This window comes from Anolis carolinensis, chromosome 1 (genome assembly GCF_035594765.1).
Source record: "Anolis carolinensis isolate JA03-04 chromosome 1, rAnoCar3.1.pri, whole genome shotgun sequence".
Taxonomy (NCBI): Eukaryota; Metazoa; Chordata; class Lepidosauria; order Squamata; family Dactyloidae; genus Anolis; species Anolis carolinensis.
The window spans coordinates 315,991,940-316,006,587 of record NC_085841.1 but is presented as its reverse complement, the minus strand read 5'-3'; the positions used below and the strand labels follow the sequence as shown (position 1 = coordinate 316,006,587).

General features: G+C 37.1%; 1 protein-coding gene across 19 annotated transcripts in view; it reads left to right on the top strand.

Annotated features, from left to right (window-relative positions):
* The window catches only part of ryr3 (ryanodine receptor 3), a 342,095-nt gene that overhangs the window by 214,616 nt on the left and 112,831 nt on the right, over window positions 1–14,648 (top strand). For 11 of the 19 annotated variants that reach the window (XR_010001819.1, XM_062967301.1, XM_062967291.1 and 8 more), the window contains 5 exons: window positions 261–442; window positions 817–895; window positions 3,856–3,945; window positions 8,115–8,261; window positions 12,291–12,353. Coding sequence is in view for 18 of the 19 variants with exons in the window: in XM_062967301.1 (XP_062823371.1) it covers window positions 261–442; window positions 817–895; window positions 3,856–3,945; window positions 8,115–8,261; window positions 12,291–12,353 (561 nt within the window). In the remaining variant the exon portion in view is untranslated. The remainder of the gene's footprint in view (window positions 1–260; window positions 443–816; window positions 896–3,855; window positions 3,946–8,114; window positions 8,262–12,290; window positions 12,354–14,648) is intronic. The other 8 variants (XM_062967304.1, XM_062967284.1, XM_062967275.1 and 5 more) reach the window with 2 other exon arrangements.

Here is a 14,648-nt window from a genome sequence, read left to right as displayed (position 1 = left end):
TGCACGTGAGTGCGCTCACACACACTTATGAAAGAAAAAGATCTTTTAACAATAAAGAATTAGAAATCCTTTGTCTTTCATTTCAACTCTACTTTCAGCTCACTCTTGATTTAGAAGCTTGACTCTTTAAACAATTAATCTGAACAGAGTACATTTAAAACATTTAAAAATTGGCCTCCTCAATTGCTAATTCTGCTTCTATATAGGTGTCTTGCCTTAACTAACGCTTTGCATGTTTTTCTATTGGGCTTTCCAACCAGTTCCTATCTCTCCTGCAGAAGTATGATCCAGATCTCTTCCGTATGGCCTTGCCTTGTTTAAGTGCAATAGCTGGGGCTTTGCCACCAGATTATTTAGACATCCAAATTGCCTCAATTTTAGAAAAGCAAACTTCAGTGGATGCTGAAGGAAACTTTGATCCCAAACCTGTTAACACAGTGAAGTGAGTCATGAGAAACTTATTCTTTATCATTAATCTGGGATTTTTACTCCTGTTGTGCGATATATCTCTTTAATAAAATATAGCATTATATAAGATGGAGCTGTAAATAATGTGTTGCTTTTCCTCCAGACTTCCGGCTCCTTATTCCAAGTCATGGAGGAATATAATTATAATTATGTTGTTGGCTATTCCTTGTAAGCAGATTTGCAGTTTTAAATATGGATTTTGCTGCATTTAAACTAGAATGGTGTGATTTAAGCTTTTACTTGCACTCATGAGTATTTGATCTATTCTTGTAACATTAATATAAGTGAATTATTATGTATAGCTGTTGCCAATTCAATATAATTGGTATTCCTCTTTTGTGTTGTCAGTTTTATACTTCCTGAGAAGTTGGAATATATTGTCAACAAGTATGCTGAACATTCACATGATAAATGGGCCTGTGACAAGGTATGGATTATTATGAATCTGACAGTTGAAAGAAAAGGATCACTAAAGAACAAAGAGAACCGAATTAGAAATTTGTCCAATATATTTGATATGACACATTTGTCTTTCAGAATCCTATGTTATTCTGTCACAGCAGCATATTCTACCACTGCTTCTTAATATTTTTACTCATCAAAACAGTGTATTTTAGCACCCCCTAAGCCTGGTAAAATTGTTCTCATTGCATTAGTGTGGATTTTGTATGTAGATATTATTAATGGTTCTGAAAAGATTAATATATTTGTACATTTTATTTTTGTTTCGTATATTATATTTTGAGACAGACCATATTAATAAAGTGGAATATTCTATAGTTGAAGAATGTCCCCTTTATTGTTATTATTCATTACTGCTTATCTTCCAAAGTAACATGCATTGACTTCATACTGCTTACCTTTCTTATCTAGTGTTGTTGAGATGTTCTGTGCTGTTTTTAAGCAGAAAAACAAGATTTGTTGCTCTATTGACAACATTCAGTAACTCAGGCCAGTAAGTATGGAAGGCAACAGCCCACACTTTCTTTAATCCCCAGACTAACCTATCCACAAATAAAAGGGCACTCCAAACATTGTAGGAAACCTGGATGCCTCCCACACTACCTGGACTATTGGGGGAGGGATTTGTTAGAGCAATAGAAAGGGTTTATTGTTGCTAAGAATAGTGCAGGCTAAGGATAAAGCAAAACCCCATTCTTCTTCATGGTCTCTGAATCACACAACTGAGTATTCTGTATCAGCACAGAGCCTCTTTCAGAACATTCTAAATCACTAGACAGAAATGTTTTGGCAGTAACCCTGCCCACTCCTCCAAGTGCATATAAGGAGCTATTTTCTGCCAGTGGCCTGCACTTCCTTTCAGTCACGCTGTAGCCACTTCAAGTTAACTTGTGCTCCTTATGGGCTTGTCATTTCTGGAAACATTTCCTTCAGGACTTAGTTTGTTTTTTGTTTTTTTTTTGAAGTCCATTCCATCTCATCATTTGAGTGGCCCAAATGATGAAGGTAGCTCCAGATTACCTTCTGAGTTTATCTCCCTTTTTTGGGTGGCTATCAAACTTCTTCTCTTTTTGAGTAGCTTCCTACCCTGACTTCTCTGTCTTGGCTTATGGCTTCCATGACAAGATTCAAACGTTGCCAGCAATGTAACAGTAAACTCCCAAACACAGATGGACATTTGAAATTGGAAGGCGTTATCTCTATCCTCATCTTCTACATCAACCTTGGCATCAAAACCGAGTACAGGCTCGAAGTCCTCAACTTCAAAGCCATTATCCTTAAACTCAGCTCAACTTTTGCTTGTGTGATTCACAGAGACCACAAAGAAGAAGCACAGGTTGCTTATCTGTAACTATATATCTTTGAGTGGTCATCTGTAAATTCACAGAATCCCATGTGAGTCATGCCATTTTCGGTCACTCTGGCTGCAGCTGCAGCCTTGGGACTGAGGGTTGACTTACATGCACTCAGGAGAGTGGGTGGCATTGCTGCCCAAAAATTTCTGCCTAATAATTCTAGAATGTTCCAAAAGAGATTCTGTACATATACAGAATACCCAGTTGTGTGAATTCACAGATGACCACTCAAAGAAATACAGTTACAGGTAAGCAATGTGTCCTTCTCCAGATAAATTTGCCTAAATAAGATAAGCAGTAAATTGTTCCACAATGACAAATGCCATAAGTAACTGAACAACTTGCAGTTACAGTCCTCTTCCCAACAAGAAAACCAACGAGATGTAGTCAGCCTTTCATGTTCACTGGGATTAAAGGTGCAGATGTGGAAGACTGGCTGTATTGTTGAAAAACATTTCTTCAAGATCTACATTGGCATCTGAAACATTCTTCCTCTATGAAAAATTCCTTCAGTACCTGTTGATTAACTTGTATGTTGAGTTTATCTATATTTTCGTTTCTAGTTTTGTCTCTTTTATTCAATTCTGAACTCTCCCTCTTCCTGACTTTTTGATGCACCTTCACACAACATATTTATGCCTCTCAGGCTCATAGGCTTTGGAAGGTTTGTGTGCTATTTGTGGGAGCAAATATCCTCCTTCAGGCAGAAATTGCCAGTGCTTGCCATATCTTAAAGAAAGCCACTTGGTGGATTTATCCTGGCAGTGCCAAGACTTTGCAAAATAAAGCAGAAGAAAGTGGCCTTGATTAAATTGCTTTGTTTTTTCCCATGTAAGACTAGTCCCATTTATATTGCAGTTAACATTGGATTGTTTTGTCACATCTGGGAACTCCATCCTGCTATTTTACATGCATTGGAGAAAATCTGAAGTAGACTGCTTGCATAAATTTAGATAACCTGCATGTCTGGAGCAGACTCTTCACTTCAGAATTTTTGCACCAATACATAGATAGTGGCAGGGCAGAGCTGACAAGAAACTTCACAAAGAGGAGGTGATGGAGTCCTCCCCTCCTCATTCATATGCTAAGAGTATTGGATTGAAATATTTTACATGATCTCAGTAATTGCAGAAAAGCTGGATTCATGAAAATTGCCAAAGCCCAAACCTCTGTATATACTTCTGATTCACACTAGAAGCAAAAGGACCATCTTATGAAGCATAATTTTATTCATATAGCAGTATAAGTGAGACATAGGATAATTTTGTAATTTTCTATCCCTTTGTATTTCTTCTGGCTCTTTTTCCTCATTGTATGTATGAAGTGCCCATCTTCAAAACTAATTTCTTGTGGGATTCACATGCAGTTGTTCTTTAGTATTATCGCAAATCATGATGCTGATTCCTTTTCTATTTAGTTCCATCTGAATATAGAACTCTGTTTTCTTGCTTCTTGTCATATGATCATCTAGTTCTTTTTCTTTTAAAATTACCATCTGTGTGAGTTGCAATCATAGCCATCTCAGGCAGTTAGTTTCATAGCTAATTATGCATTCTGTGAATGTTTTCAGAGTAATAGTGGATGGAAGTATGCTGCTTCAGTTGATGAAAATATGAAGATGCATCCTTTAATAAGACCCTTTAAAACATTGACTGACAAGGTAATGAAGGAAACTTACAGTATCTTATTTAGTGACATAATAAAAGGGTTTGGGCACACCTTTCATTAATATATTAATATTGTTGCCTGCACAATATGAAACAAAATGTGGTATGATGCCCTATATAGATTAGCTAGCCAAAATGTGCACAGAGAGACTACCATTTAGAATTTAAAACCCAATCTAGTTTGCTTCCTTAAACATTTACAATTTTATGTTAGTTTTTCAATGGTAGTCACAATACAAATATTAAATATTAAATTTGAGTATTGATCAATTGCACATATATATTATAGTCTCCTTTTGACTAGCATCATGTTAGTGAGTTACAATACTGTAAATCCAATATGCTAGGGTAATCTACTTTTGTGGAGGTCAGAATTCTTTACAAACCAGTTTTTAAGCCATACACCACCACTCCAGCCCCTTCATTTTAGCAACATACACCCTCCTGACCGCCCCATCATTTTTTAAGCTATAGGTCCCCTCTCCCCATCGCTATTTATGTGTTGAAAGGTGAGGTGGAGACAATGAAAATGTGTTCAGTTATTTACTGAACATGCTGCAAGGATGTAATCTACAGGACCTTTTAAGGATCTTTGGAGGTTCTTGCAAATATCTCTTGAGCACACCCAGCTGCAGGAAATAAGTGCACATATCTCCAGCAATCCCCCTGGTCTCCAACAATACAGAAATGGCGATGTTGGGCAGGCTGTAAAACGTAAGCATTTAGTTAGCACTTGAAGATATAGGTATGGATATGTAACTCCATATCAGGCACATATTTCTAAAATGCAAAATCTCAGTCATTATAGTCATAAGCATACATAACTCTTAATGGACATCTTTTGGACTAGATCCATGATGTTCACTGATTAGGAAAGTATTTTTTTAGCAATAAGAAACTAATTAATAGATAACTGACTAATGAAATGACATTTCCCTAGCAATCTTTCAGTTACTACTATATTGTACTTCTATTCTTTTAAAATTTACACTGCTGACAAGTTTTCCTAGCACAAAATAAATAATATTATGTTATGATTGTATGGAAGACATTAAGGGTTTTTTTTTTACCTACAAGACTTTGATTCTACATTTAGGATTAGATCTTAATTGTTAGACCTATTTAGAGTAGGCCCAGTTACTGAATTTCAAATCAGCACATGTAAATCCATTTGATCCAATAGATTTGAGACTAACTCTTGGATTTAGCCCTTCAACTGTGGCACGTAAAGTATGGTAGTTTAATTCATTATAACTTTGCAGTGGCATATGATTTCACTCATGAATTTAATCATGAAGGCCATGTTCTATCTGTCCCTCAATATCTTGCCCTCAATGCCTATTATTATTTGTCCTCCGATAGTGATATTATTGACTTAAAATAGGTTAATAAACCACAGTAGTTTGTGAAAGTCTATTATCATAGGTGCTGGTTCACCATTGTTTTTTCAGAAGGATCACTAGTTGGTGGTCTTGGATAATACTTGACATTTTATCAATTGGAACTACTCAGAGGAGATAATGTTATGATAATGGCAATGAAAATGACAAATATGATTCAGTGTAAACAAATGTAGAGTGATGTTTTTGTGGGGGAAATCCTTAACTTCACACTTGTATCAATAGTGTCTGAACTAATGGGATTGTCCATAAAAGGGATTTGTTGATCTATGGGATAACTCAATAACAGTATTAGCCCAGAGTGTAGCCACTGCAAAAGAACAAATTCCATACTGGAGATTATTTGGGAAATAATTTAAAATAATACTACAAATAGCACAATTTCTTCATACTAGTCTATGGTGCATACACTTTTGGAATACTGTGTACTGTTTTGATCACCACACTTCAAAGAAATATTGCAGTCAAGAAATGTACAGAAAGGTGAATCCAAAGTATTTCTGTGAAAAAGTTGAAATGTTTGAGACTTTTAAGCTTAGAAAAATATGAGTAAATGAGTGCATAATATAGGTGAGTAGAATTATACATGGTATGGGAAAGGAGATAAGGAGAAAATGTTATTCGTTTCTCTCAAGCTTGAGTTCATTCAATAATATCAAATTATTCAGGACACACAAAAGAAAGTACTTTTTCCTAACAACATGGTTACATTCCAATTTGCAATGTGAAATTTGCTGTACTAGGTTAATTTGCTGAATTTGGTGCAAGATGTAATGATGGATGCCAATTTAGTTGGCTGTAAAAAGAGATATTAATGAAGAAGTAGCCACATTGAAGTGCCTCTTAGTGAAATAGCTCATCCTTTTTTAGCACTCTCTCTTCTTTCTGTATCCTTTTTAACCCTTGGAGTTGAATGCTGGAAGTGGATTAGATAAATTTATAGAGGATGAAATGATACGTGCCTGCTATTCTGAATGTTTATGTACCCTTTGCAATACCAAAGGCAATATGCCTCTGTGTATCAGTTGCCCAGAAACACAAGATGAAAGGTACAGTTGCATTTATTTCTTGATGGCACATGTCCTGTACGCAATTAATTGGCCATAGTTTGAACAGAATGGTGGACTAGATAAGTCTTCAATTTGATCCAACATGGCTCTTCTTGCCATGGTTTCACTACATCCGTTTTAGTCAGATCATGTTCTTGAGCTTGGTATGATCCTTGTGTGTTGAGACAATCAAACCTTGGAGCTTTCATCCTGTTTATGAGATAGGATTAAGCTTCCAACACTATGGTTAGCCACTATGGTATCTTAGGAAGGAGATTTTCACTCACATGTACATCAGCTTGTGTATGCAAATTGTTTGTGTCTCAACCATCATTTGTTCATGGACATTAAGAATGTTAGATCTTCTCCCATTTCATTTTCCTTTCAGTCCACCAATTACACCCCCTAATCACTCTTCTATACTAACTTGTGCATAGTAACCTGTCAACTGAGGCAACACTCTATGTGTCTGATGAAGTAGTCTGCAGTCCATAAATGTTTATGCCAGATAAAACTTAAGTCTTTAAAGTTCTGTATATTGCTTTTACTTCATTCTAGTTTTCTCTTTGTTGCCCTCTGTATTTAAAAACCTAATTTGTGGTAGTTCCCATGTCTTTATATGTCTATGTTGTGCCTACCTGTCCATTATCAACAGGTAAAACTTTGAGAAAACTTGTGGGTGAAGTGATTATTAAACTTGTTGACATAATAGGAGAGCTGGCAAGGACTTTTCTCCTTCGTTTTATCATTCGTTTTTATCCTTGAGACTGAAAGATCTCTAAGAAGTGTTCTATTTCTTGTTACAGTTGATATTTTAGCTGGTTTTCATTTAGTACCATTCACAGCATTACTGAATTATCTCATTGTAGACATTTCTTCTTTCCTGCCATTAGTTGTTTATTTCCTCTTTGCAGCCAGAAGAATTGTGCACATTCATGAGCAGTTACAGATATAATGTCAATACTCGGCATGTCACGATAAATGCCAAGACTGACAGTGGTATCTAGGATATGCACACATGTTTAAAATTTATTTATGGAAAGACAAGCACTGATGAGAGAACTACTGACTCTTACATCCATCATTTTTTCTCATTCCCCTGGAATCTGCCCAGTCTTGCAATGCTTTTCTTGCAATGCCTTTCCCAAGGCTACAATTAATTCAGTGTAGAATTCAGAATTGAAAGCTACAATTTTGTTAACTAGTAAAAAAAAAGTGCTTCAGATAGCTGTGATTTAGTTCAAATGGCTTCTACTAACATTATAGGAAAGGAGTGGTAAGCTGAATATACTGTATAATGCTGAGTCAAAACGTAAGGTTAAATATGGCCACAACTTCATTAGCTGTAAATAACCAAATTTGATGTGGCAATATGTCTGAATGTTGACCTTAGAATTCCTCCAAAGTCCATTGCTAGATTCCAGGGAATGATGGAAATACAGTAGAGTCTTGCTTATACAAGCTTCACTCATCCAATGTTCTGTATTATCCAACGCAGTCTGCCTTTTAGTAAATGTTTTCATTTGTGCTAAATTCATAAATACAGTAATTACTACACAATGTTATTGTGTATTGAACTGCTTTTTCTGTCGATTTGTTGTAAAACATGATGTTTTGGTTCTTAACCAGCATACTTTTTATCATGAATAAAGCCAGCTTCTTTTCAATTTGTCTAAATAAAAAATTATAAAATTTATATGAATGTTTTTAAAGGAAAAGGAAATCTACCGATGGCCTGCCAGAGAATCACTTAAAACCATGTTAGCAATGGGATGGAGTCTAGAAAGGACCAAAGAAGGCGAATCGACAGTCCAGCAGCGTGAAAATGAGAAGCTCCGCAGTGTATCACAGTCCAGCCAAGTATGACGCAACTTTATTTTAAGACAGAATACATTTTAAGTTCATTTGTTTCTTCAGTAATAATCTTGCTTCCTTATTTTGGCTGACATAAAAACTGTTTTTAAAATAACTTTGAGAGGAATTTTGACACAGAAGGAAAAATGGTCTGAAATATATTGAAGTCGTCATTGGTACATGCTGAAAAAGAAGAAGAACCTGGACTTTAGAGAATGCACTTTAAAATCTTTGGATTTGGCCAGTATATCTGTAATATAAGATGATAGAATGTGGTCATGCTAGAGGCGATGAACAAGTTTATATTTGCTTGTATTGCAATGGTGGTGGAGGTGGAGGTGGCAGACAGAGCAGCCAAAAAGAAGGAACGATGTGTTCTGCAATGACAACGGGTGGCAGCAGATGCCTTCTCTTAGGTAAAAGTGCCTTACTGGTATTTTTCGGCTGCCTTGCTGCTGTCACTGTGTCTTTTTTAACCCACCTCCCGAACACACACACACATACATACAACATAATCTAGTGACAACATCATGGGTTCAAATTACAGGAAAGGAGATTCCACCGAACATTAGGAAGAACTTCTTGACTGTGAGCGCTGTTCAGCAGTGGAACTCACAGCCTCAGAGTGTGGTGGAAGCTCCTTTCTTGGAGGCTTTTGAACAGAGGCTGGATGGCCGTCTGTCAGGGGTACTTTGTGATGGCCTATGTGGTCTTTAGGATTCTATAAATGACACTTATGTCAATTTAAGTCACCAATAGGATTTCAGACTATAAATTTAACCAAGCAGGACTAGAATCTCCTTTTATTTAGAATGGACATTTCCCCAATATATCTCCAGAATAAGAGCTGCTGTCTTCTTGACCTCAGAAGAACTGCTATTTAAAGCAAAAGTTTTTGTGGGGCCAGCTTCTTCCATATAAAATAATTCAACTTGCTTGCCTTAAGAACCTATTAGATGATGGCACAACAATAAAAAAAGGATGAAAAGCAGGTAGAATAGCTGCAAACTCTGAACAGCTGAAGAAAAAAGCAGTGTGTCAACATTCTGGTCAGCCAATGGAGATCACTTTTTGCTGTTTCCTACCGTGTTTCCCCAAAAATAAGACAGTGTCTTATATTAATTTTTGCTCCCAAAGATGCTCTAGGTCTTATTTTCAGGGAATGTCTTATTTTTCCATGAAGAAGAATTCACATTTATTGTTGAACAAAAAAAATGAACATTTATTATATACTGTACAGTAGTTGTAATCACAAACCAGCATAACCAGATAAACTGTTACTCCTGTCAAGAATTTCTTGTTACTACCATTATTTCCATGTACAACACTCTATGGTACGTATCAGGCTTGCTCAAATAATTCGATTTCCCCCTTTGTCGTTAGTAATTCGTTAGTTTTGTAACTTGTGAAGCAATATTCGACCTAGATTGTCCACTCGTGTGGATCCCGCGGTTTCGAACCGCGATAGGCCCTTTTTCTAATGTCGTCGTTTTTTTTCGTTAGGAAAATAAGCTTTTGCAAATCACCCAAACTTATTTCAGTGCACTGGGGCAACCTAGCGTGTTGTTTCTACCTTGTGGCCAATCAGTGAGTACGTTTAACTCAGGGGAGGGGCTTGTACGTCCTGAATGAAAAGAGCGAGCACAGGGAGCCTCGTGGCTCATTTGCACCGGGAATCTGGAGAGGGTGGGAGTGAGATTCTAGGCAGGCAGGCAGGCAGACAAGATTGCTGCGTCACAGCTTCCTTGGCTGAGCTAAAGATTAGAAGACCGGGAGAAAAGGGTGGGTGGGTGAGGTGGGAAACTGTTGGGTGTTTGTGCAGGGTGTTTTTCCAAAGGGCCTGTGGGCTTTTTTCCCCACAAGCTTGGCGTTTGCCATTTGCCCAGCACTGCAGCCCTGCAACTTTTCTGCTGCGCCATATTGCCTGGTGCGGGGTGGGCTTTTTCCTTTCGGACAAAGAGGAGTTCAGCAGCTTTTTGGGCGTTTGATTAGGAAACTTTTCTTTGCATAGGCATTAAAGTGAGTTGCAAATAGAAGAAATCAAATTTACCAATTTTCATTTTGCAAAGTCTGGCAAAACTCCCCATAATCCACCGAAAAACAACTTGGGGAAAAGGGAGGGTGTATTGTTTTTCCCTCTTTCCTTTCAGTGCGCTGCAAATCTCTTTCTCCTATCAACGCTAGCAAAGTCTGGCAAAAGGTTGCAAGTCCCATAATCCTCCGCAATACCACTTGGTTTGGGCAAAAGGGAGGGTGTATTTGTTTTCCCCTCTTTCCTTTCTTCTCTGAGCTGCTCATAGGGCTGGCAGCAGTGACTCTCTTTCCCTATCAACGCTAGCAAAGTCTGGCAAAAGGTTGCAAGTCCCATAATCCTCTGCAATACCACTTGGTTTGGGCAAAAGGGAGGGTGTATTTGTTTTCCCCTCTTTCCTTTCTTCTCAGAGCTGCTCATAGGGCTGGCAGCAGTGACTCTCTTTCCCATAAAAGCCCCCCCCTTGGGCTGTTTTGGGCCACTGCGCATGCACGTCCTCCATTAACGAATTACTTTTGAAACTAACGAATTTTCGTTATTTTCGAATTTTTTTGAGGGCAAAATTCGGAAATGACATCAGAAACGAAACGCTACCCCCCCCTACTTTTGAAACGAGTTTAGAATCAATTTTTTCGTGGATCGCTCAAGCCTAGTACGTATATTTACCGATCCTGCATGCTCTGGTGTTCTGTTTGGCGGGCATGCTTCCAAACAAATAATAATAATAATAATAATAATAATAATAATAATAATAATAATAACAATAACTTTATTCTTATACGCCGCCCCATCTCCCCAAAGGGACTCGGGGCGGCTTACATGGGGCCATGCCCAAACACAGCAGTATAATAACAACAGCAAGACAATAAAACAAATTACTCAACAATAACACATCAGCATCAATAAAACAGTCATAAAAGGTCAACATACAAAACACAAAAACTGTGCTAGGTCTTACTTTCAGGGGAGGCCTTAAATTTAGCAATTCAGCAAAACCTCTACTAGGTCTTATTTTCTGGGGATGTCTTATTTTAGGGGAAACAGGGTATGTATGTATGTTTATATATAATTTGAAAATTGTGGCAAATTCAGTAGCAAGTATTGTTTTTCTGCTTAAGGTAAAGGTTTTCCCCCGACCTTAAATCTGGTCGTGTGCGACTCTAGGGGTTGGTGTTCATCACCATTTCTAAGCCGAAGAGCCAGCGTTGTCGATAGACACCTCCAAGTTCATGTGGCCGTTACTCTGCTTATATATCATGTAACTGACTTTAATTGTGAAAATAATGTTAAAATAATAAAGTCCTGCCTCCCTTTTGTATTGATTCATTTGGTATTATCTATCTAGTGCTGAAGCTCTGATTCAGAATATTGGAACCTAGTGCAAAAGGAAGGCCTCAATTTCCTTCCCTTCTCCAGCCCCCAAAACAGTTCTGAAAGGCCAAGAAAATATCTGGCGCCAGAAAACTACAACTAAAAAAAGAGAGAGGCAGATATTTTCTTCCTTCTGTATAGTGGTGTGTTACATTGTTTTCATAATTAAACCCTAATGTACTTCAGAGTAAATTAAATAGACTGCAAAGTCTTTAAAAAGATATGGATGGAAATACAGAAAAAGGCAAGAGTTTTTTTTTTATTTAAATGCCTTGCTTTAAAATAAATTGAAATGACCACATTTCTTTTTACTGTTATTATCTTTAAAAGTATGTTCTAACAGTTTGTCTTATTAGCCTACATTTTGCAAATGCATTTAGGTTACAACTGAAAGGTACAATACCTTGGTGTTATTCACTGTAAAAACTAACCACAGCATTCTGCTAGTTAACATTGCTATGCTACTGGAAATTCTTAGTTACCTTCTTTAAGTAAAATCTCGAAGACAAATACAATTTTTTCATATTTCATTTATTTATGATAGAATACATAGTTAACTTGAAGTGGTTTATGTTCTTAAAATAACTATGCTGAATTCAAAAACAGCCATCAATTCTTCTTTTTAACAACAGGGAAATGGATACAACCCAGCACCACTTGATCTTTCAAACGTTGTACTCTCTAGAGAACTTCAGGTGCGTATTAAATATTCAGAGAAATGTAACACCAAAAAGCCATCATTGTTTAAGTAAGATCAAGTATAGCTAATGAGCAGGTTTTCTCATGTAACTCCCTGGCAATTTGCCTTTCTGATGGGAAGCTATGGGTCGCACAGGGCATCATCAGACTAGCGTTTTAAAGCGGGCACCCTCGCTGTCTTGGCGTCTTCTACCTCCTGCAGAATTCTGGAAAATGTAGTTTAGCCTTTGCAATTCTTAGCTAGAGAAGTCCATGCCTTCCCAAACTACACTTCCCAGAATTCTGCAGGAGGCAGAAGACGCTAGGGAAGTGGGGTGCCTGCTTTAAAACGCTAGTCTGATAAAGCCCATAGAAGCAATTGATGCTGTATTCCCTCCCCACACTAATGTCTTTAGGAATAGCTGGTGTGGATTAATATGAGATCTCCTTCTCTTTTCTCAAGTTTCTTATACCTTGAGACAAAAAACCTTTGTGACAGCCTTTAAACATAACAAACTTTAGAATGAATTGATTCACTATATTAAGAAAGCTATTTTTCTGCACACTTCTGTCTTTATAGCTGGTGTTCTTTATGATGAACAATTTGTTTGTGTTTTCCAAGTTAATGTGTTTTCACACTACACAATTACTTCAATTGCCATGGCAGCATTCTTTGGAATCCTGGGATCTGTAGTTTTGTGAAGTACAACATATACATACCCCATGCAACTACACGTCCTAGGATCCTTTAGTGGCATGACATATTTAGATTTTGTGCTCTAGGGCAGTGGTTCCCAACCTTTGGTTGTCCAGGTGTAGGAATCGAAGAAAACAGTACACAGAAATTATATGGAAGAAATGTGGGGACAGCTAAGGGTTCCATTAAAGTAAAATATACATGGATAAAATAAAATAAAATGAAATATGCGTAGACTGGTCTATGAGGTCACAAAGAGTTGGAAATGACTGAATGAATAAACAACAACAAATATATGGACAATGACAGCAAGGATAATGCATAATTGCCAAGGAGTCTATGGGCAAGGAAAAGCAGAGCTTGGAGGTCTGAAAACTTTGCGCTCTTGTAAAAATTTTGTTATTTCTGTCTCCACTGATGCTAATAACAATAAATTTAGGTAATCACAACCAAAAAGAAATTTGCAAATAGGACTTGACTTAATTTGAATTATTTCTATTGTTTCAGATATTGTGTTGAGTGAACCAGCCTATTATGTGCAAATAGGATTCTAGTAACAATCTTACTAGAAGCTCCTTAATGGTTTTGTATTATGATAACCATATTGTTCCCTAATTCCCATAGGCTCATTTGATCACATATGAGCTCAATTCCAGGAAAGTTTACACCACAATAAATAAATTTCCAGAATTTTTTTCTCACAGTAGTCTCATGCGGCTATCTCTCTTCTGTTCACTTTCAGCTGATACTCTCTATAGTCGCTGAATATGAAACTTTCTACTTCAAAGACCTATTCTGTTTAATGTAGCTATAATCCATCTGTTTATCCATCTATATATTGACTTGGATTCTCAAATAGCCTGATACTCTCTATTGTCATTGAATATACTTGATTGTCAGAAGTATAAAGTTTTATATTTAAAAGGCCTATTCTCTTTAGTGTAGTTATAATCTACCTATTTATGTACTGCATTTACCACAAAACACACTGGTTTGGGTGTTAAGGTGTTTTCTTTTCATTGGTGGGAGTTTTTGATCCCCACAGAAGTGTGGGAAAGCGATAGTGATCAGTTTTCCCATCACCCAGTAGCTATTTGCACCACTTAAAATACTTTTTCAGAGAATTCCCTATCCCTCTGAAACAGATTCAAGCGTTAAAGTGGGCTGCACGGGGAAGGAGAGATAATTTGTGTCACTTCTCACTTCAGTCAAACAAATGCATCAGAGAAACTAAGGTTTCTTCCACACTGCCCTATATCCTAGGATCCGATCCCAAATTATCTTCTTATCCCAGATTATCTGGCAGTGGAGACTCATATAATCCAGTCTAAAGCAAATAATCTGGGATCAGATCCTGGGATATAGAGCAGTTTAGAAGGGGCCTAAGTTCTAGTCTTGAATTCACAGGATCCAGGCCAAAACATGGCTTTTTATCAAAGCCATCAGGATCTAACTGGTTTTATCTAATTTGTATATATGCTGTTGTTAGCATGGTTTTAAATTGTTTGGTTTTAAATGATAAATTTCTTAATATATTTTAAATGTTTATTGTTGTTGCTATTTATTGCTCTAAATTGATTTTGCTGTATGATGCCCTGAGGTTCTTGGATATGTG